Source organism: Colius striatus, chromosome 5, assembly GCF_028858725.1.
Source record: "Colius striatus isolate bColStr4 chromosome 5, bColStr4.1.hap1, whole genome shotgun sequence".
Classification (NCBI taxonomy): domain Eukaryota; kingdom Metazoa; phylum Chordata; class Aves; order Coliiformes; family Coliidae; genus Colius; species Colius striatus.
In genome coordinates this window covers 1,582,544-1,605,582 of record NC_084763.1, presented here as the reverse complement: position 1 = coordinate 1,605,582, position 23,039 = coordinate 1,582,544, and the positions used below count along the sequence as shown (strand labels likewise).

Below are 23,039 nucleotides of genomic sequence, written 5' to 3'. Positions count from 1 at the left end.
TCACATCCACATCCTTCTAACAAAGAAAAGAGGGGGGGAAAAAAAAAGCCTTTAGTGTTTCTTGCATCAAGCCCATCATTGACTTTGAGATGTAATAGAGTGTGCTCAGATATGATTCCGTGATAGATTGCTCAGGTTTGAATTGTGGAGCATGGAATAATGGGTGAGGGGAAAGGCATAAAATAAATTGCTTCTAAGAAATGAAATGAATTCCTTTTCCCTGCCCTGTCCTACAGTATTTTTCCAATTGTTAGATTAAATGGTGTTTTCCAGTACTACAGCTAGGTGTTTTGTACAAAACAGGGATGTTTGGATGGAAGGAAACGTAAATCCCAAATGAAGAAGTAAAGGGAACAGGATGAAAACGTTGAAAGAAAAATTGCCTGCTGAGTCAGAGCCTCCTCATCCCTGCTGGCACCCTGCTTTTCATTCACCTGCTATTGGCAGGCTTTTGAGAGCTGAATTAAAACTGCCGCAACTTAAAAAGGTCACTGCTTGTTCATAATGTGGCAGTGTGCATACCTGCTGAAAGAAATTCATTTCCCAAAGCCCTTTCAGTTATCTATTACACTTCTGTGGATTGCAACAGTGTAGGAGCAATAGCCACGGGCTGCTTTTAAATTAAGGAAAGAAGGAAAGTTACGTGCCACTGATGAAGTTTTGTCTTCGTGATACCGACATCCCTGAGAGTGGTTTCATAGACTCATAGAGTGGTGGGGCTTGGAAGGGACCTTTCCTTTTCAGTTAAATGAAGAAGCAGATGAAACACAAAGCTTTTAAGGGTATAGAAGGTTAATATAAGGCATGCATGGTGTGTGAATAAAAACATCATCTCACTGAAAAATCCTTTTCCAGTTCTAGTTTCATGCCATGAATCCTCTTGATTTGGTGATGCTGGCTTTCTCACCATCTCCAAAGGAGAGGGGAAGATGAGCAAGGGAGGAAGGGGCAGGAGGGGAATGTCAGCCTGCCCACTCTGCAGCTTTATTCAGGTGTTGGAGGCTGGCCAGGCAGAAGGCAGAGCACGCTATGGGGGCATTTGTAGATGGTCAGAGAAAGGTACCCATTACACTGCAAGGTAACAATCAGACTGAAATGATGTCATTTTAATTCAGTTTTAACAAGAGCACACTATAACTACATGCACTGGAGTTTGGCCAAGACACATTACGTTTGACTAGAGGCCACAAGAGCCTTGGTTGATTGTTTCTTCATTTATTGTCTGGCCCAAAAAGCCTTTGCTGAGTTATGTTGCAGCCAGCTCTCGTAAGACATAAAAGCACATTTAGGCAAACCATAAGGATGAAACTGCATCTTTCTTTTGCATAGTATTCCTACCTCTGTGTGTGTTTTATGTCCTTCTGTAAGGGTTAGGAAAGATGCTGTGAAAATTGCTTACTGTGAGTGTAAATTAGAACGGGCTTATAAATCCCTGTGAGGTCACAGTGTCCCAGCTCATTCTCAGGGTGTTTGCCTTGCTCTGTGCTGGAACTCCTGTTTTTCTGTCGTGGTATCTGTGATGGTAAAGTTGGATCTTTGGTCAGTCATTTGGACTTGTGATTTGTTTGGTTTCTTTGAAGGTTTCTTCTCCCCTATCATTGCACTCCCTCTCACTCTTTTTTTGCCTGCAGACAAAAAACAGATGAAAGATGTGATTCTTTGTTGTGGATGCAAAGCTTGGTGGTGGCTCTCCTGCTGCTGCCTGCAGCCCATCATCTCAGTGCTCTTGTGTCGTGATGAGCACTGAGGATGGGGTAGGGAAAAACAAGTTTTCTTGAAGCTGTCAGATACTCCTTCAACAGTTTTACCTTGAGGGTGTTGAGGCACCGGGACAGACTGCCCAGAGAGGTTGTGGATGTCCAAAGCCAGGTTGGATGAGGTCTCCTTTCCCCTAAAACAGTGTGAGCTGTGCTGCACTGGCACAGAGCCGACTGTTCGCTCCCGTTGAGGTTCTGGCCTCACCTGAACATCTCAAGTGAGACAGGTTCCAACTATAGAGGGTAGGAGGAACTCTCTGTGTCCTGCCCAGGGAGGAGTTTGATGTGAGGAGTCTGAAGTGACTCACTCAAGGTTATACATGAGTCAGTGGCAAAATGTAAAGACAATACTTGTTTCCTTGAAAGAGTGGTGTTCACTTTGACTGTTGGCTTTCAGTTTTGTGGTTTTAACAGTGCAATGACTAAGAACCTTGCAGCATCAGTTAATTCCCTTCTTGTTAAAAGGCAATGAGAATCCCTGGCTAACAAGTGCTGTTGGCTACACAGGGAAGTTCAGAAATGAAAACTGGAGGGAATCACATCTCCAGGATGAAATCTCGAAATACTCCACATCTGTACCACCAGTACAGAGGTAAAAAATGCAGCCTGACTTGTTCTCAAACCCTCTTCATTTGTGGCAATGTGAAACCAGGTTGCTGTCAAATAACATCTCTGTCTCATAGCGTTCATTCCTGTGCCCTTTTTGAGCGAGGAGCAGCAGCCCAGCGCTGGGCTTTATTATTTCTGCAAGCACAGGACTCCGATAGGAGCGTGTGTCACGTCAGTGATTTACTGTCTCCATTACAGCCTGCCCCGAAAGCCAGAGCTCTTCTGCCAGGGGCTGGGTTTTGGAAGTGCTCCAGGGCCACGGCACAGCTTCCAGCCTGGCTCAGGTTCCCCAGCCCTGTGGTTTTCACCCGATTCAATCACTTGCAGCTCGCGTGGAAAGTGTCAGGAACGTTTCATAAACGGTCTTTGTCTCAGCTGCTGCTGCAACTGAAACGTGCACTGAGCTGTTAGGAGTCTTCACAGGTAATTTCCCTCTTGCTTGCATCGTGGGTGAGGCCATTTCTTCAGTGTCAGGCAGCAAATGAAGGCACCATGTGTTTGCTGTGCCACACGATGGGCTGGCTCTGCTGGGGTGGTGTGCTTTCCTGTGTTTTCTGGCACAGTCCTTTCCTGCGCCACAAATTGCATCTTCCCCCGTTGCAGTGGGTGAGTTTGTCAGTCTAGGCATTAACTGTGTAAATTATTCCATGCAAGCTGTAACATCTTACCAAAGAAAACCAGCAAATTTGCAGTAAGTAACCTAAAGTTGGACAGAAAGAGTTAAAACAGCCTGGCAAGGACCACCTCACGCAGCAGAACCGTGTTGTGGGCAGTACATGCAGGCTCTGATCTGATCAGGGTCCAGAGTCAAGGGGGTGGGGAGTCTCTTACGGTATGTGCCAGAAGAGGGAGTGATGAGATGGCTGTCCCAGCCCCATGGGGCTGGAGGCCACCCCACAGCTTCTCCCCACATTTATTCCATCCCCACAGGGCCCCCGGGCAGCACAATCTCAGAATCTCTGAATGGTGGGGCTTGGAAGGGGCCTCTAGAGCTCATCCAGCCCAACCCCCTGCTACAGCCCCTTGGAATTCTAATTGAGAGACTGAACCCTGAGGGCCCTGGGAAGCCTTTACAGGTTAGCTCAGTGCATGCCTCGCACTGCTACATCAGCTGCAGCTCGTTCAAGGTCGTTCTGGGAGCTCAGCGCCTTTGCTTCCCACACGAGGTGTTTGGCACGTCTGGTTTCACACGGGGTATTCTGTGCAGCTGAGTGGTATCAGGCTGCTTGTTAATAGAAATTGCTGATGTTAGGACAAAGTGTAAACAGCCAGTCAGCAAACTGGTGCTTGATCTTCAAACTGGAGGATGTTGACCAGAAGACCCAGGCAATGTGTCAGACTGGAGTTTCCCCTCTGCCTACTGGTATCCCGCTTTTGGGTGCACAGCAGTTGCTCCTGACGTGAACTTTTTAACCCCCTAAATTTGATCTAGCAGGTACCTTGAGGGCTGTGGTCAGTGCTGGGCCCCTCACCCACTGCCACAGGGACACTGAGGGGCTGCAGCGTGGCCAGAGCCGGGCACAGAGCTGGGGAAGGGGCTGGAGCACAAGGGGCTGGGGAGGGGCTGAGGGAATGGGGGTGCTGAGCCTGGAGAAGAGGAGGCTGAGGGGACACAGCAGCACTCTCTGACACTCCCTGACAGGGGGCTGTAGCCAGGTGGAGGTCAGTCTCTTCTCCCAAGTAACAAGACATAGGAAACAGCCTCAATTTGCCCCAGGGGAGGTTGAGGTTGGAGCTGAGGCAGAACTGTTTCCCTGAGGGGGTGTGAGCCCCTGTGCCAGGCTGCCCAGGGAGCTGGGGGAGTGCCCAGCCCTGCAGGGATCCCAAAGCCATGGAGCTGCAGGCTATGGGGTTAGTGGTGGGCTGGGCAGGGTGAGGGGTGGGCTGTGACTTGATAATCTTAAAGGTCTTTCCCAACCAAAATGATTCTATATGCTACCCAGGTTCTCCTTATGACTGTACTGTCTGTGATTCCAGCTCATTTATTTATTCCCTTGCATTTTTTCCACCATGTCAGTCCTGAAGTGTTGGCAGGTGCCAGGGTTCGATGTCACATTGAGCTACTCATCTGGGCTTCGGATGCTGCGAACAACAGCAAGTGCTTCAGCAATCTCAGTAGACTGTGGCTCCTTGAAATCAATAGCTTCCTTTCAGCAGGGTTTAAGCTGCTTTCTGTTACGTGGAGCCAGTAACAGAGAGATGCTGATGGGGCTGATCTTTGAGCAGCGGGTAGTGTAACAAGATATCTTTGAGCGTAGGGGCCAGGAGAGCACACGGTGCTTTATTTCAGAGGAAATCTATTGCCAAGGGTGACCCAGAAGCAATTAGTGGTTCATTTAATTGAATTGGGGAATTCACCTGTGTAGTTTATTAAAATATCATGGAGAGATAATTTAGGCTCAATTCAGTACAGCTGGCTGAAGGGTCATAGAGGTTTAGAACAGATTACCTTCCATCCACCCGCCGAGTGGATGCTTCATCTGAAGTGAAATAGCAGAGCAGCTGGGTGGCTCAGCCAGAAATACGGCTCTGTGGCAAAGCTGGGCTTCTCCCACTGCTGATACAGCCACTCTCTCTCCACAGTCACTGAGCTGTTGCATTTCTGAGTGTAAATGGGCAGACAGAAGTCGATCATTGTCCTAAAGCCAAACAGCTGGGTTTTTCACCAGTTTCAAAGCCAAACTCAAACGATGTCTTGTGTAAACTGTCTAAGAATCGTCTTTAGTAAGTTGAACTGAAAGGGCTTTGCTGCTGAGACTTTCCTTTGTTTGAAAGGCATCTTCTGTCACAACCCAAACCCCTGCAGTACATGGTGCTTTGCTTCTCCCTGCCTGGCTCTGTGCTGCTTTGGGCAGAGCTTTCCCACTGTTGGAAAAGAGAGGAGAGCTGGGTGGCTCTGCCTGTTCCTGAGCCTTGCTGTGCTAGAACACATGCCCTTAGCTATGCCTCATCTCAGACTGCAAGGGAATTCTTGCTGGGATATTTATGACACACGTTGTTGTGTGTAGCCACAGATCTGTTACGTTTCCTTGCTAATGGAACATGATTCGGGCCAAACGGAGGCCTCGATTCCTCTCCGTAGTGCTGAGGTTCAGAGTGTGTTAGAACTTGCTGTATTGATCTGCATTTCAGAGTCCTGTATGCCAAAGAAATGCACAGGTCAGCTAGAAAAGATCCTCAGCAAAGATGTTCAGCACATGTTTCTGTAGGTTTGCAAAGATTTGCAGTGAGAATGACCTCCTCTTCCCTCCCGGCTGACCGAGCTCCTCTCCCTCTTGCCGAGCTCGGTGTGAACACTGTCCCAGGCCATCTTTCCACGTGTGGCATGGTTGTGGATGTGCCAGCCCTTCCAGGATCCTCACATGGGGAGCTTTACATCTGTAGACAGCATTTCTGTTTCACCTGTCCAAAACCTGCTCGGGGCCGTGGGACCCAACACGTCACCTCTTGTTTCTGTCCTGCTGAATCAGGCAGTTGCCTTTTTCTCTAGTCCTTCTACGTGATGCTGCAAGAATGTGTCAAGAGTAACTGGTGGAATTAAGCAGAGCTGGACCTCTCGGGCAGTGTGATAATTTTTTTGTGCTGGTAGAAGTGCTGCAGCCCTTTGAGTTGTTCTGTAAGTCTTTCACTGGTAGTTACGGAAAGCAGAGAAGGGAGAGAGTAGATAAGTGACATTTGGCAACGTGTCTGCTTCTGCAAGTAGCTCCTCAGACACATGCAAACTAGGCCAGCTTTGGGAATAATCTGAATCAGGCTGTCCTAACAGTGCCTAGGCACAGCTCTGCATCCACAGCTAGTGTAGTAAGGGCAAAAAGGCCTAAAAGCCAACTGAAATCCACTGATGAGTGTTGCTACGTACTGCTTGCATATTTATTACAGATTCACAGATCCATTTTATTCCCCTGTGTGGTATCTTTTTGCTTGTTTTCTTCTAGATAGATAGCATTATGAAGTTCAGCTTGTTGGGTGCTCATTGGTGGTGCCATGTGTCATAAGCAGGCTTGAAAACAGATGCTCTTTACATCTTTTCACCTAAGTAGAAAACAGCTTCAGTAGCAACACATGGAGAAATGGTATCATTTTCATCACTACGTGGCATGTTTCTACCACAGCCATGGGAAACAAGGCCTGGAGTCAACAGGAGTAGCTGAGGATTGAGCTCCTGTATGCTGTTTCTATCCATGTTCTAAATGTTTCCTCTGGGGAGGTAGTTCCATGGTCAGGGTTAAGGATTCATACCTGCAGTGCATCTCTCCTCCAAGGGGTTTGGGTGAATGGCCTCTGTCTTGCAGTCATGGTCTTCATCTTGAGTCAGCAGGTTACATGGTGAGGGGAACAAATGGTTAAAGCCAGTCAAAGTTAAAAAAGGCCTGTGAGTGGTATTTTTGGAAGTGTTTGATGACAGAAATGCTGGTGGGTAAGGTGCCAGCAGGAGATGCCGCATCGGACCTGACCGCAGTGATTGCTGTTAGGCAAAGATAATGCTGTGTCCTTAAATATTGATGTGGCTTTGTGCTGGCTTGTGTGTTGCCAAATAGAAGGATGCAAAGCCCTTGCACTGGATGTTTCCCTCTTAAGTAACGTGGTTGCCATCTTCTCTCTTCCTCCCCTCACCGTTGGAGACAATTGAATTCCCATCACGACGGCAGAGGCGTATTTCATTATCTCTACCCTCCACGCTCCCCAGGGTGGCTTTACAGCAGGCTCACACACACAGGGAGGCTGAGTGGCGTGGCCAGACATCCCAGGGCACCCGTGGGACACACAGGACAGGGGCGAGCTCTCAGCCAGGGAGGTGAACCCGTCTCGTCTGAGCTCTGCCGGTGGGACACGTGCGTGAGGTGACGCTGAACACCCATCACCTGTGCCACATCCCCAGCCAAGCCAGATCTTCAGCAAGGTGCCTTGTTGTGTGGGGAGGTTGCCTTTTAGTTCTTAAGGATCTAGTAGCTGTCAGTTGGCTGGGTACAGAGTCAGAGAGTGCTTTGGTGCTGAAGCAGCACAACCATGCTCGTGGATGTCTGTTCCTGCCACTCGGGGCTGGGAGTGAGAGGCTGTTGGCATAAAGTTACACAGGGCATAAGAAAACGTGACTGAAAGGCAGCCACTGATCTGTCAGTGGCTGAGGTTACGGTGTCTATGGAGAAACGTGCTCTTCTCATTCTTCCTGAGATGATGAGGATTTCCCCAAATTGCAGCCGTTTCCTTGACTGCACCGTGACTGTTTCACTGCAGGGAGACACAGGGGATATTGTGGTCAGGCAGGAATCTTGTCTGAGCAATTTGCTCCACAAATAGCATGAGCTTTGCCTTTAGTACAGCTTTCCCAGCACACTGAGTGTCAGGGTGTGAGGTTTTTTGCATACCATCAGCTTTTTGAAGGATCTGATGCCGTTTGGTCGAGCTGCTCTTTTAAAGGAGAGCTGGATGAGAGACCCACATGACTATTCCACAGGTATTCTGTTGCATTTAAATCAGTCTCTAGCTGAGTCCTGAGCACGTTTGCACTTTGTCACAGGTGACAGTTGCTGCCCACGGCCAGCTTGTGAAATCTGGCTGCAGTGTTGACACAGGCTGCATAAACACCAGCAGAGAAGGAGCATTTTCAAACGAGAGGGGAACGGGAAAATGGGGGCAGTAGAAAATCCTTTATGGCACAGTGGATTACAGGGAATTCTCAGATGATGCCTCTTTGTGTCCTGCTGGGTGTGGGGAGGGCTGAAGTGCTGTGTGGTTACCATTCTGATCTTGGTGCAAAGACACAGAAGGTGCAGCTTAGTCCATGTGAAAGCAAGGAGTTGTTTTATTGTGCTTCAGATTCCTCCAGTTTCCACCAGTTTTCCTCCACTTCATGGTTAACACATAACCCCCCAGAATAAAGCTTACTTGAAATGTCCTGCCTGGTTTATAGCCACCTCCCTGATGCAAAACCCCCGGCGCTCTGAGGAATAGCACTGCCATGTGTCGTGGTGGGTTTCAGCAGCTCAGACCTCAGAGAGCTGCTCCTGGTTTGGTCAGAGCTGGACGCAGACTCACTCAAAAGGTTCGTGATGCATCTTCTGATCATCTGGCTGGAGCTGGGAGGTTTTTGTGGTTGTAAAACTCACATCCAGCTGTGCCTTGGTTCCCAGCTCTTCCCCAAACTCTTGCAGTAATAATGCTGTGGGTTTTATCTCATACTTTCCCTTCCCACCTCTCAGGAGAGCCCTCTCTGTCCAGCTTTGGCTCTTTTTCTCTGTTTCTTCTCCTTTTCTCTTGCTTGCTTTCCTGCTTTGTTCTGCTTTCTTGCTTGCTTTTGTATGACACAGTCTCGTGATTACAGACATCTTTTTTTTACACAGAAACACCAGATTTCAAACCCTTATCACTGCTCCTGTCTGGGAAAGTTGCCTTTGAACACCATGAGGCTGCTCCCTGTTGTCTCTCCCAGAGACACCATTTGCCTTGCTCGGCTCAGTAGGATTTTTCCCAGTGACCTGAAGGGCCAGCCCTTACCTCCCCTGCCTGCTGACCCAGGGACAGGAGGTTTGAAGTGCCTCTGGAGCAGTAGTTAGCCCAAACACAATGCTGCCACGTGTCCTTTTCCTTCACTCCCTGCTACCATAGAAGAAAGGAAGCCAAATTCCTCACTGCCTTGAAAATATTGTATTAGACACCGTGGGGAGGCTTTGAAATGCTAATACAGCCTCTGGTTTTGCTTCTGCTGTGACTCAGACTGCCACAGCAGGTCCTGGCAGAGCTAAAACTGCCGTGGGCAGCCTGCGGGGTCCTGGGCAGAAAGGGGATGTGCCACGTTGTGTAGCTGCTGTCCTGGGATCCGTGTAACTGGTGTTTCAGAAGGGAGAAAGCTACTTGGGGGATGACTTTGAGGGAGAGACATTGGTTTGGAGAAGGGAGGTTTGCACCTTGGGCTGAAGGGATGTGTGGTCTCCTGACTAAGGGACACTTGGTCTCCTGGCAAGGAGACGGGGGGGTCAGGGTGAAGGCAGGAGCATCTCTCACAGCATCAGCCTCAGCTGTGAGGAGCCAATGGCTGTCCCTCTGCCTTCTCTTTTGCCTCCTCTTCTTGGGGTAGAGATTTCTTCTCCTGCCCTTCTGTTCTCAGCTCCTTGAGGCCAGCCTTTCATTTTAATGACAGCAGCGAAAGCGAGTCACATCAAGCCTGAAGGTTTCCGGCTGGGATCTGTAACGCAGTGTCAAGTGAGCTGGCAGGGTCCCACACGTCCTCAGTCTCCTGAGAGAGGGACTTTGGAGCTGAGCTCTGGGGATGAAGTGCTCAGACCAACCGTGCTTTCCAAAGCAATGAGTTACTTCAGTTAATCTCTGCTTTTTCTTCTGTTTTCGCTTCCCCTCTCCCACAGAAACCGGGAAGATCGACCAAGATATATACAAATACAGCACCCCAGGATTCACTGGCTGCCTCTCGAGGGTACAGTTCAACCAGATAGCTCCACTCAAGGCAGCTCTGAGACCTACCAACGCCTCCTCTCACGTGCACATCCAAGGAGAGCTGGTGGAATCCAACTGCGGAGCGTCTCCTCTTACCATCCCACCAATGTCGGCCGCTACGGACCCGTGGCACTTGGACTCGGGTGAGTTGGGGCTGATGCCACCTGAGCTCAGGGTGCAGCTCACAGGAGAGACACATCCACCTTGCTCTGTGAGGAAAAGCCACGCTGGGTGTGTGGCTGCTGGATGACCCACGGGGGCAGATGCAAAGCTGGAACGACAGATTTGCCACCGTTTCTGAGAGCACTTGCAGGGTGTTTGCTTTGCCTTTCCTTTCACATTCTGCTCTGTTTGGTGTTTGGATGTTGACTCAGCTGCTGTGGTAGCATTTCCTCTCTAGTGTTGGGTACATAGTCAGCAAGAGGTTGCAAGTACAGATAAGTAAGGTCCAGTAGCATTTCTTTAGCTGTATCATGAGTGAGCACATTGAGGTCAACTTCATACAAATAAAGCAAATCTAACTTTAGGCATAAATACATTTCTGTCAATTGCTGATTGGCTTTCTGAGAGCTTTCCTCAGGCCATCTTTAATGGGAAGGGCCATTAGCCAGGATGGCATTCGTTTCACATTGAAAGAGATGGGAAGCCAAAGCAAAGTGCTGATCCCAGCAGCCTCAGCCTGCTTTGTGGCTTTGAAAGCATCCCTTGTGCCTAACTTTAGGAGGGGTTTTTTTTTTTCCTCATTTGCTTCCTGAGTGTCAGGGAAATACTTCTAAAACCTGTTTCCTTTAGATTTGTAGGGTCAGGTGTGTGTTGATCCTCTCTCTTGTGCTTTGTCCTCATTCTGATTTCACCTGCAGCAGTGTAAGTTAGAACCTGCCCTGGCGAGGTTGGTGGGTTTACAGTGGTAGAGCATTCAAATGCTAGAGTTAAAACTGGGTTTTGGTAACTAATAGTCTTTGCTTGTTGTGTTGGAGGGTGAATCCACCTGCCAGGTGTTAGGAGAGGGGACAGCTGTAAATGGCTTCCAAGTGTGTGCCAAGCTTTTGGATTACTTCTGTCTAGCAATGTCGATGAACTCCTTGCAGCATTTCCTTTCAGCTCTTCCTCAGTAGGAGAAATAGCAGAGATGTTTGCAAGGAGAGGCAGATATTCCAGAGCTGAGGGTCTGAACATTGATAAAAGCAGAATCACTATCACTCCTTCCTCGCTGTTGTGCCATGGCAAGGACTCAATACCCTTCCCTTCCCTGTCTAGAACATGCAGTCTTCTGGGATGTTTTCAGCACAAACTACTAGTCCCTTCCTTATCTGAAATTAGTAGCTCATTTTGTACCTGAACGTTCTGTTCTGTGCTCTTCTTCCTAGGTGAGTATGTTTCCTGAAGGATACTTCATGACCCATAAACTTCTAGGGGGTGCAGTGCTGCTGTGAATCTTGTGCAGACAAGGGGTTTGGTTGATTTCTTTTTCTTACACTTCATTTGACTGCAAGCTAGTGAAAGACTAGAATAGGAGTTACTCCAGATGTTTGAACTGTTCCTAATAGTTCCTTAAAAGAAGGAGATCCTGATTGTCATTGCCCTGTGCTACTGCACTCATCTTTTTTTGTTGGCTCAGGCTTACCTTGAAAACTTTTGTTGAGCTGATGGAGCTTTGTTAACCTGCCAGATTAGACTTGGGCATTTTCTTCTGGATTAATTGTGGTACTTGGTTGTGGAGCCAGCGTGAAGGATATTCAGGGAACATCCAGCATGCAATTAGATTGGTTCAAGCTGTCTGTAAACTTCTGCCCAGTTAAAAATAAACCTCACTGCCATGGGCAGACAGAGTAGACATAGGCAGACAGAGTAGACATAGGCAGAGTAGAAGTTAGCCCTTCATTTTTGGTGGTGATAACTTTTAGTAAGACTAAGAGCTAGGGACCTCTCTCCTTGTCCTCTTCAGCACTGTGCAGCTGCAGAGGGAAAAGATCTCATTGCTTCAGAGCCTTGTAGTGAGGGGTTGCTGTACACTGAAGGGAGCAGCACTGTCAGATGATGAGTTGGGGTAGAAAGAAGGTTCACAGTGGTGTTTCACCACGCAGGAGTGAAAGGCCAGTCAGGTGTGGGTGAACAATCCCCACCTTGCACTCTGGGTGACACTTCCATGGCACAAAGAGGTTTCCCAGCAGCTCATCCATCAGGGAGGAACAAGCCAGTCTTTGTAAAAGCATCTCTGATGGTCTGACAGAGCCAGAGCTCTGTTTCAGCTTCAGGGAAAAATACCTACAGTAGAGTGTGTGACCTGACACACAGATGATCTGGCTGACCAGTGAATGCCAATGTTCGGGTTTGGTGGCACCTTGCATCAGCAAACTGGCAGTTTTCACTGGGGATTTTTTAATGTTTCCCATAAACTGGCTGAAGGGGTGAACACAAAAAGCTCTTCTGAAACCCACAGAAACTCTTGTGGTGTTAAAGCAAAAGCCCTGAAGAAGCAGTGGTAAAGCAGCTGGCTTTAGTTTGTTACTACATACAGGATTTCTCATTTCAAACATGGCTTTGTCTGTCATTTCTGTTGTTATGTCACCTCTTTAACTTTAAATAGACCTTACCAAAATATGAGAGTTCAGGGCAGGTGCCTTGTAGGGAAAGGCAAGATCAGGATGACTTGTGTGGCAGGTATCCCATGGTTTAAATCTCAGGCAGTGACGTACCCTGCACTCACCCCAATTCTATTTCCAGTCAATGATGAGTGTCTACGTAGCACAGGTACACCAGGCAGCAAATGTGATGGTCCTTCAGCTCTGAAGTGCAGTGCTGGACCAGGCCTCACGGGTAATGACAAGGTGTGAAGCAGGTTCTCCCTGATGGGTGACCTACATGAAATGTTTGCCTTAAACTCTTCTCCTGCACCTTCCACGAGCTGCAAAGCATTTGGGATGCCCTGACAGAGGGGCTAAAGGGGAAACCATAAAGACACACACATCAGTCACTTGCAATTGATCCTCGGTGACAAGTTCAGGGATTTATCAATAGGAAACCTGGTTGGTTGGCTCCCCAGACAAACAGCTTCTCAATTCCTTGTCTTGCTCTTTCTTTTAGCCTTGAAGTCACATCTGTTTCACACTGAACACGTTGGAAAAGCCACCTCCCTCTTTCCCTAGCCCTGCCTGGCATCCTGCCATGCTGCTGGGACATTGCCTTAAACCATGATCTTGTTCAGCTTGTGAGTCCTCTGGCAGTGCCTTGCCTTTTCCCGTTGCTATGGTGATCCTTTCTTGGTGGATTCAACAAGTCCTTCTTTTCTAGAGTGTGGCTTTCTAGTGATTAGAAAAGAGTCGACAATCAAAGCCAAGCAGCTCATCAGTATAGTTCCCTTCTTGTGTTTCCCTCCCAGCTGCATTATCTCTGGTTGTATCAGATGATCCAGTTTGCCTTGGTTACATCAAAGGAGTGTAGAAAGGAGGCCAAAAAGAGCCTGATCAATGATCATCTCTTAAAATGACATGTCCTACCTTGAGTTGTCATCCAAACCCAACCAATTACCTGTCTGGCATACCTTTCAAAACAGAGGTTACAACTGCATGCCTTATGCTGTATTAGCATGCATTTTAATATCTGTTACTTTAGCATATGTAAGAGAAGAAAGGGCTTGTAATATCTCTCAGTTGAAATTAGCCAAGAGGAATGCCAGTGATTACTGACACCTTCCTCGTTGTAGAGAGGCAAGCCAAGGCCCAGACAGATTATTATTCTTGTAGTAAATAACCTCCCACACCTGAGATGCCTTGAACCTAAAGTCAAAGGATGCATGTGGTTGGGGTGGGGTTGTTCACTTATGGGTGTCTGCTACTGAAGTTGCACTTCCAAAGTGTTCTTATTTCTATGAAAAGGATGAAAGAAACCTAAAACATGTATGTAGGTCTCCATTGTAGGTGCAGTGTGCTTCAGCTTGGCAAGCTACCCAGTCTCAAACTTAGTAAAAGTCAGAGAGGGCAGAAGAGAAAAGGTACATAGAGCAGTTGGCAAACTGTGCTCAAACACCTCTGAGCTGCCAGGGCACTACGTAGATGTATTTACTCTGAGTATGAAGAGAATGGCATGTAGAGTATTTGATGTGGGATTTAGTTAAACCCATATTAACTTCAGCACATCAAGAATTAAATGGAGCAGGATTAAAAGCTACATCTGCAGCATTTATCTAAGAGGTGTGACTTTTTACCTGACCCTACATATTTAAACCATAAAAACTCTTACTTTCTGTAGAAGGTGAAAGGCCTTGCCCTTTAGCAATCAACAGCTTACTTTGAAACCTATATTGAGTGTGTCAGGCAAAAGCATTGTATGAAGACAGGCACTGCAGTCATCAAGGTTAAAACAGTTTCCCACAGGATTAACTCACTTTTTGTTACAGAATCCCACAATCCCCAAATGGTGGGGTTGGAAGGGCCCTGCAGAGCTGCTGCAGTCCCAGCCTCTGCTAAAGCAGCTTCCCCTGGCTCAGGGGCACAGCAACGTGTCCAGGTGGGGTTGGAAACCTCCCGAGAAGGAGCCTCCACAGCCTCCCTGGGCAGCCTGGGCCAGGGCTCCCTCCCCTCAGCACCAAAGGACTTGCTCCTCCTGTGCCAGAGGCACTGCCTGTGCTCCAGCCTGTGCCTGGTACCCCTTGTCCTGTCACTGGCCACCACACACCAAACACTGGCCCCATCTTCTCAACACTCATCCTTCAGGTACTTGTAAGTGTTGCTGAGGTGCCCCTGAGCTCAGCCTTCTCTTCTCCAGGCTAAACAGCCCCAAGGCTGCAGCCTTTCCTCCTCACACACATGTTCCATCCCCTCAGCATCTTGATGTCCCTGCACTGGCCTCTCTCCAGCAGTTCCCTGTCTCTCTTGAGCTGAGGAGCCCAGAACTGGACACAGGACTCCAGCTGAGGCCTCAGCAGGGCAGAGCAGAGGGACAGCAGAACCCCCCTTGCCCTGTTGCCCACACTCTTCATGCCCCCTAGCTGCCTTTGGCCTCTTGCCCATGTGAACATGTTGCTGCTCGTGGTCAGTTTGCTAAACCTGTCAACCACAACTCCCAGATTCAATAGTACAAATTCATCCCTCTTCCTGTAACAAGTGATGGCAGGAGAAAGAGAGTGGCAGGGCCAAATACCAGCCATTTCATCTGTGCTCACCTGGTCAGCCAGTTAATTACCATTGTCAAGGACAAGGTAGCAGTCAATTTCTGGCCTGAGAGACAGTGTCAGTCACTGCTGGGGAGCAGCAATTCAGCCCTCAAAATGCTCTTAGGTTACAAACACAGCATTGAAAGGGTCCTGCACACATCAGTGAATCCAGCAGCAGGAGGGTTAAAGTCAAGTGAGTCCGGGCAGGAGGGACACAGGAGGTGGGTCTGGTCCTGATACAGCCTTAGGTGTGTGAGTTTGATCTCCTGGGTGTTGGCAATGGTAGAAGTGGATGTGAAGGCAGCTGGTAGAATAAAATGTCACTCCTTTTCCAGGTGTAGCAAACAGGATTCATTACCTGTACTGCCAACAGAGCGTGATGCCAGATTCTCTCTTTGAAGCTATTGATCACTCAAGGTGATTGGTTTCTTTCAACTGACACAGCTCATAAAGATGAGGAGGCTCTCTGCCTGCCAGCAAGCTAGCTTAATGTTGATGCTGCATGTGAAAGAGGCAAAGATGCCTTTGCAGCCTGCCCTGCAGGCCAACAGATTGCCGCTCTGCCAGCTTCTGTTAGCAAGCCTCCTCTGCTGGGAGCAACCAGCGTTCATCTCAGTCTCCCAGTGTCAATGTTGCCTCAGTAGTCCATGGCCTTGGCCTGTTTGCAAACAGGAAGGTGGCTTTTTCTTCCAGGCAGCCGGGGATTAAGTCGAGCAGAAGCACAGAGCTCAGTCTCTAAGCACTGTGTGTTTCCTGCAGGCAAGGGGGTAAGTGGTAAACACTGAGATGCAACAGTTTCTATTTTTCTCCTCCCCATCAAGCAGCTAAATAGGAAGAGCATCTGTCTGAGGCTTGGCACAATCAGTGCTTCATCCTTGAAGGGCTTAATTACGGTGCTTGAGTTACTGTAAATCTCTCTATTGACTGGGAATTAAAATGCCTCCCTCAGCCTCATCTAGCTCCTTCTCACAATTATGCATGGCTTCCTCTCATCTTTAAGAATATTTGATTCCAGTGTGAAATTTGTGACACTCTGTCTAGTGTGTCAGACAGCTGACAGACTGCCAAGCTTGTGAGTTCTGCTGCCGCTCCTTGAGAGACTGGTGCTGTAGCTGTGTCTGAGGCAGCGAGTGGAATGTTAATGCTGATCCCTAACCTCCAGACAGGGAGGTGGTAATATCAAAAACAGAGATTGTTTGCCATCCTCAGCAAAGACTATCATTTTTCCACAAGTACAAGCTTCAGCAGGGAACACAGGGATGGCATAATATGAGGGAAAGCAGAGAGCAGAGAAGGGAGCACGTAGATGCCTGAGCAGTTCATGACTGCCTTATTATTCCTTAGGCCAAAAAGCACTTCATGTCCTGTGTCAGAGATGCTAAGTGACAGTCAGGGCATGAGAGCAGTGAAAGGCTTAGATGTAACCTCTCCAGTCTGACCCATGCCTCATCCCCAGTCCAAGCCTCTCTGTTTCTTATGTGTCTGAACACTGAAAGTGCAGAACCTGATCTTTGTTCACATCCTGACTGTGAGAAGCCCTTTCTTCCCATAACCTCAATCAATACAGTTTGTGGTGTATTTCTCCTCCATTTTCCTGGCTGGCAGGAGTTTACAGGCTTCTGTGGTGGTGTTCTTCCTTGGGTTGGATTTTGCTGTTTCCTTCAGGTATTCCCTGTGGGCCCATAATGAGTGTTTAGCTATACCCAGCTCGGCTTTGGCCAGCACTTAACGCTGCTGTTCCTCTGAGAGCACCGAAGCATTTTGTATTCTACATTCATTATAAGAGGAAGCGTTTGTTTGCCTTCCTTAACAGGTGAAATGTAAGGACTGCTCATCAAATGTTCATGAAGCTATAGCTTAGGCCAGCATCACTAATACACTGGCACTGCTTGTCTGGAGTCACAGTGAGAGACAATGTGGGGCAGATGTAGCTGCCAGGTGAGTTTAGGGCTCTGATGGATGAGGATGCTCTCATGTGCTCCAGATCAGCTGGAGATTTGGCAGAGCAAATGGTTCCAAATATTGCTGCTGAGACAGAGCTTACTGAAGTTCAGAGTGCAGGTAATCACCATCCAAAAGTGATCCTCAGTGTCTGCTCTCCTTTCAGAACCCCAGAATCCCCGATGCTGGGGGTGAGAAGGGCCCTGCAGAGCTCCTCCAGCCCAAGCCCCTGCTAAAGCAGGTTGGTCTACATCAGGTGACACAGGAAAATAAGGAATAAAACCCTGCAGCACTCAAGCACTAGTTACTAGACTTAAAAAGTGCTTCCCTCTTGCCTTCCTGTGACTTTGTGCAGTTCCTGGCTTGTGTGCAAAAGAAGGTGTAAAGCACACTATTGGGAAATGACTGTGGAAGGGGGAAGGGACGCAGGGCAGAAGCACCTCACCCATTCCAACAGGCAGGGCAGGAACTTTTCCCTCTTTGCTGTTTCATCCAGGTCTGATTTGGGAGAGCTGAGGTTGCACAGATGGGTCTCCTAATAAGGCTTTTCTGTGCCTTTGCTAGGAAGATTGCTGTGTAAGACTGAAAAGAAAGAATATCATGCTGCTGTCTGGCAGCAAGCCATTCAATAAAACCCCATCTCCTCCTCTCCTGAAGAGCAGGGACAGCAGGGTTGGCCTGCAGGAGGAAATTAAAGGGCTAACACGGCCGATTCAGACGGATAGTGTTGTGCCCAGACTTGAGCATCTGCACTGTCTGAGTTCATTGACTAGGGAGTGCTGAGTGAATTTTTCCCCCAACACTGCCATTGTTCATTGTTCCTTCCAGAATTCAAGCTTTTCTTAACAGAAACATCCAACAGCTCTTTCTTCTCTAATCCCCACACTGTCCCAGGCATTGGCAGGCAGCAGGACAATGTTCAGGGGACGGGGCTTCTATTAAGCCATCCTTTTGGAGGGCTTTTAAATTCACACTCATTTCACAATGGAATAAAAAGACACAGAGCCTCCAGACCAAAAATGGGGAAGCACGTTGTGCATCCCTCTGTCAGCAGAACTCAGCAGCAGCTGTCAGTCAAAGCACTGCAGGTTCCATGCAGGATTGTTAGGGGAGGAAGAAAAAAGGCCACCCTTCAAAATGGTTTTGCTAGAGCAGCCCCTGACAACACCTGGTTTAAATACTTGCTCTGAATAGCACTAAATGCATTGGAGGATTTCTTTGTGTGTCGTTTATGAAGGGGCTTTGTCTGGTTTTGTTTCCTCCCCATTCCTCAGAGGCAGGAAAGGTTGCAAAGGACTGAAGGAATTGGTGGATTTGGATCCAGTGTTGATACTCTCAATGTTTGATGTTTGCATTATTGGTGACAGAGAGAAGGTGATGACATTGTTGAAGTGAAAAGCCCTGATTTTTCCTCAGCCTTAGAACTGCTCTGTGGGTGTGCTTTGCCCAGTACCTGTAGCCAAAACAAATGATTGCTTCTGGCATCACTGAAAGCTCAGGGAGCGGTGATTGACCCCACATAGAAGGAAAATGATCTTTTACAGACTGTATGGTCCACAATATCTTTGTGGCATTGCTTGGGGAAGTGTGGGCAGTTTGGGGTTTTTTTGGGCTTGGAAGTGTTTAGTATTAAATTGATTATTATTAATATTAAACCTCAACCAAATTCTGTTTCATTTTTGGGTCACTGGGACTTCAAACGAACTCTCTGTTTAACAGAGTTTAGTATTGAACAGCCCTCCCTCTCAATCTGCTCTCAAATGCCTAGAACAGCAGGAGTAGGGGTAGTTTTCCTCCTCTCTGTGTTTTCAGCCTGGAGAAGTAGGAGTCACTGGCTCAGGAGAGGGATGGCCAGGGGAGCAGGATGAGCAAGAGAAGGGCGACGGGAGCCTCCGGGCTGTGCCGCTCGCCTTTGCTGTCGGGCAGTGTCATGCAGCTGTTTGCTTCAGCTCAGTCATTTCTGTGCTTGTTCAGAGTTCCTCTTGTAATCCAGTCCCTTCAGGAAGGAGAATTAGTGTCTGTACTTACAGTCTCTAATAAGGAGAGCTCTGTAATTTCAAACCAAAGCAGTAGAGCCTCACCTGGCTGACAGAGCTGACACCGTCTGACACAAGGCAGCCAGAGAGCCTGCTTTGCCTGCTTTGCCTTCCCTCTGTGTCACGGGGCTGTGGAGAAACAGAGTCCTGAATGGACCCAGTGCCAACACTTCCCCAAAACCCTGCAGTGCTGGTGAGGCTTTGCTCTCTTTGTGAGCTCAGTTCTTGGATGCCTGGCTGCAAAACAGGATTGGGGAAAAGGAGTTGCAGTTCATGTCTTTGCTTTTGTTTTCCTTCTCTCAAGGTTCTACTTTTAATCAATGTCTTGGCTGCTGGGGCTTCTAACTACCTTGAGATCACCAGATCCAGTTGTTCCACTTGCTTCTCTAGTTCATACTTACGTGAACAATGAGTGTGTGGAATCTGCTGGGAGGGGAAGGCCCTTGAGGGAGTTGGTGCCAGCAGCTCAACATGAGCCAACATGAGCCAGCAGCCTGCCCAGGTGGCAAAGGGGGCTGGTGACATCCTGGCTTCTACCAGAAATAGTGTAGCTACTGCAGGGGTAATAGGAGGGAGCCTGTGCCAGAATGTCTCTGTAGGAAACATTCGTAGTGCTGCACAGCAAGGTTCTCCTTTGGAGCAAAATCCACGGATATGGAATCATTGTTTATCTTTTTGAGCTGGTTTGTCTCAGAGAGGTGCAGAAATGCTGTTTTCTAAAGCCAGAGCACCAACACATGTCAATGGCACTGCTGGCACAAACTTCTGGCCATTCCCCTCCACTGAGCCCTGGGAAACACTCTCCTGTTTGTCCCAAGGGCTGCCAGCCAAAAAGCTCTGCCCAGCACACAAGTGGTTCCCCTCTCCCCCCAGAGCAGGCACACAGAAGGCTCCTCTAGCCCCAGCCCCGGCTCAGGCCACATGGCAAGCTGAAGCCATTCATCCTCTTGTGCAGCTGCCTCAGGATACAAAAGGAACTTTATTGAGGCTTTTAGCCCATGCTAACAGAAAGCCAGTTGGGTTCCCTTGGCCACCTCTGAGGTGTGATGAATGCATCACTGGCCTCTACAGGCACCCGAGGACTTCAGTATCACCTAATCCATCAAGCAAGGAAAATGCAGCTGAGTTTTACACACTGAATCACCATGTGATTCATACCCTTGGTTGCTTCCACTGTCTCCAGTTAAATTCTTTTATCAAGGTTTCAAAATCAACACCACAGCCCAGTGGCAGAGAGGAGCAGTTGCAGCCCCTCAGTCCCCCGGTCCCTGGGCTTGCTTGGGCACTGCAGTGGCTACTTGCTATTTCTGACCTGCTGGGTTGAGTTGATGAGACTAGCTTGGGGAAGCCTCTGTGATATTTTCTGGAGGTTAAAGCCAAGGTTACCATCCAAATTGTGCTTTAAACCTGTCCTGATTCTTCAGTGTGTGTCTCGTCTCCATCTGTCTGCTGGAGGCTCTCCCCTCCCTGCCCTGAGCAGCAGCAAATGCAGCCCCTGCTTACCTTGGGCTGGCTGGTTGTCTTTCAAAGAGCCTGCAGTTGTACCCAGTGGCAGTCACCAAACCCTGGAAACTCCCGAAGCTTTTGCTGGATAGCAGTGACAGAAGCAAAACCCTCACTTAAGAGTGTGTGTGATCACAGGCTTTTGAAAGAAAGGCTTTTCTTTGGTTCTGTGCTAAAGAAACGTACTGAATTCATGTCAGTAGAGCAATAAAGGAGCTCCTATGGTAACAGCAGGGCTTACCAAGAGTTCTCCTTTATTTCACTTTCATTTTTGTCAGGAGGAAGCGAGAAGTTCTGAGAAATTAGCTCCCAGTAAGAGATCTCCTCTCCTTTAGATACATATCCAGGGATCACAGCTGTCTCTCAGTTGTATCTGAGGAGGTTGTATGTATTTCAGAACTGCTTTGTGGTGTTTCACTGCTGTCACAACCTGAATCTTTCATTCCCTCTTTACAGCCAGCGCTGATTTCCCATACAATGGGCAAGCTCTAGGAGATGGAGTCAACAGGAACTCTGCAATCATCGGAGGTAAGGGAGCTCTGCTTCTCTAAGGTACTCTGCAGGACGGCTCTGAGACTTGGCAACAAATAACTATCAAGTTATTTGCTTAGAGCTGACTGTGTGGGAACAACACCACCTGAACAAAGTTGGCTAGAGGTCTGCGTGGCCCTAGTGCAAGGAGTGATTGCTTCTCACTTGGTTTGTCCCCTCAGATCCAGTTTAACTGACTCAAAATGCTGATATCCATAATCCACATAGTGAGCATCCATGTGGGGGGCAGCTTTGCAGTGGTCACCTTAACAGAGCAGTTGGTCTGTAGGAAATGGCAAGGACACTTTGCCAGTAACAGCAGCTTCAACATGAACCTGTCAGACACTGTTTGCTCCACCCGTGACAGCAGTCCCTTGTGATCCTGCTGCGTTCCTGCTGTAACTGATGTGCCATTCAGTGTGACAGGTGATGTTCAGCAATAGCAGAACTGGAACTTGCATTACCATTGGTTGCTTTGGTTTTTATTGGCTACATTATTCTTCCTTTTTAGTTTATATATTTATTGCTACTAAAAGCTTTTCATTGGTCCTCTGAAACCTGGAAGGTCATTGCTCAGGGAAAGCCAGGCTGCTCCCCAAGAGCATCAGTCAACAACAGTGGCCTAACAGAACTCTGCCTGATGACAGGGGGCTTTTTAACCTGAGGATTTCATCAAGTCTTCCTGCTGGGAGATCCTTGTGGCTGTAGAGAAGGGCCAAAGAAGGAGCAGTGCTGTTTTAACACATGGTTACGTGCACCTGAGAGGGTGAGACTTGTGAGACTGAACCCCAAAGAGGCCGTTGCAGGGGGAGCAGTTCAGGACAGATGTGGTGAAAAGCAGTTTTATCTGTAACTAAGTGGAGCCAGGGCCTGGTGGTGGAGTGAGCCAGCAGTGATCCAAGCCAGTTCTCAAGGACATGCTGTGAGGGGCTGTGACTGGGACACGTCCATCAGTGACTCCATCCTCAGAGAGCTGCCCGGGCTGTACCACGTCACTGTCTCACCCTCACGCTTTAGGAGCCCTCAGCACCTTCTGCCCTGTAGTCAGCCTCTCTAAGCAGGCTGGAACGTTGAAGTTTAGTCCCAGACTCCCCTGAGTGAGGTTCTGTGTAGATGCAAATAGGAGAAGAGTGGAAACGGAGCGACTGCAGTGACGTTTAACTGCCCGGTGGCTCGGGGTGGGCTCCACGTCACAGCCTGTGGGTGTTCACCTCGCTGTGGCATCTTTTCTTTCCCTCTCCATGCAGGGGTCATCGCAGTGGTGATCTTCACCATCCTCTGCACCTTGGTGTTCCTCATCCGCTACATGTTCCGCCACAAAGGAACCTACCACACCAACGAGGCCAAGGGGGCCGAGTCGGCCGAGAGCGCCGACGCCGCCATCATGAACAATGACCCCAACTTCACGGAGACCATCGACGAGAGCAAGAAGGAATGGCTTATCTAAGGCCCTGGGGCCGGGGCCTGGGGTGTGGGGTAGGAGCTGGGCCGGGGGGGGAGGACTGGGATGACTCTTGCAGCGGGGAGAGAACACTCTGCGTCGGACGCTTGAGCACATGTACGGTTAAAGAGGTCAGCACAACTGGAGGAGCAAAGCCGAGAGGAAAATGCCACTGGGACTGGAGGAGAGGAAAGGATACCCCAAGCATTTAAAGGGGAAAAAAAACAAAAGCTTTTGCTATTTCTTTGACAGCAAATTGCCCCGTCCTTACCCAAACCGCCGCACAACGAGCCGTGGCGCAGCGTGGGCGCCGGCCGGAGCTGGCAGCGACCCCTGTGTGTTCCCCTGTGTGTTCCCAGAGGTGTTCTGGCTGCCTGCAGCAAGAAACAGGGCTGGCTTGGACATGTTTTTCTTTAAAAGCTGTGTAAAACTTGGGTCCTGAGAACATCTGTTCCTGAGAACAAGCAGCAGACCTTCCTTCCCAGCCGGCCACGTCCCCACACCTTGGCCACGTCACCTTGGACTGGGGGTTAGGAGTGGGACTGGGGGAGTTTGAGGAGCACTGCTAATCTTCCACACCGGGTTTCCAACACGCCAGAGGCCCGTGCCAGCCCTGGCAG

The 23,039-nt window shown here is 48.8% G+C and overlaps 1 protein-coding gene across 1 annotated transcript in view; it reads left to right on the top strand.

The window, feature by feature from the left end:
• The window catches only part of CNTNAP2 (contactin associated protein 2), a 908,805-nt gene extending 886,324 nt beyond the window's left edge, over positions 1 to 22,481 (top strand). The window contains exons 22-24 of the mRNA XM_061996383.1: positions 9,728 to 9,958; positions 20,904 to 20,975; positions 22,226 to 22,481. Of these exons, the coding sequence (XP_061852367.1) occupies positions 9,728 to 9,958; positions 20,904 to 20,975; positions 22,226 to 22,425 (503 nt within the window). The 3' untranslated portion in view covers positions 22,426 to 22,481. The remainder of the gene's footprint in view (positions 1 to 9,727; positions 9,959 to 20,903; positions 20,976 to 22,225) is intronic.
• The last annotated feature ends 558 nt before the right edge of the window (positions 22,482 to 23,039 follow it).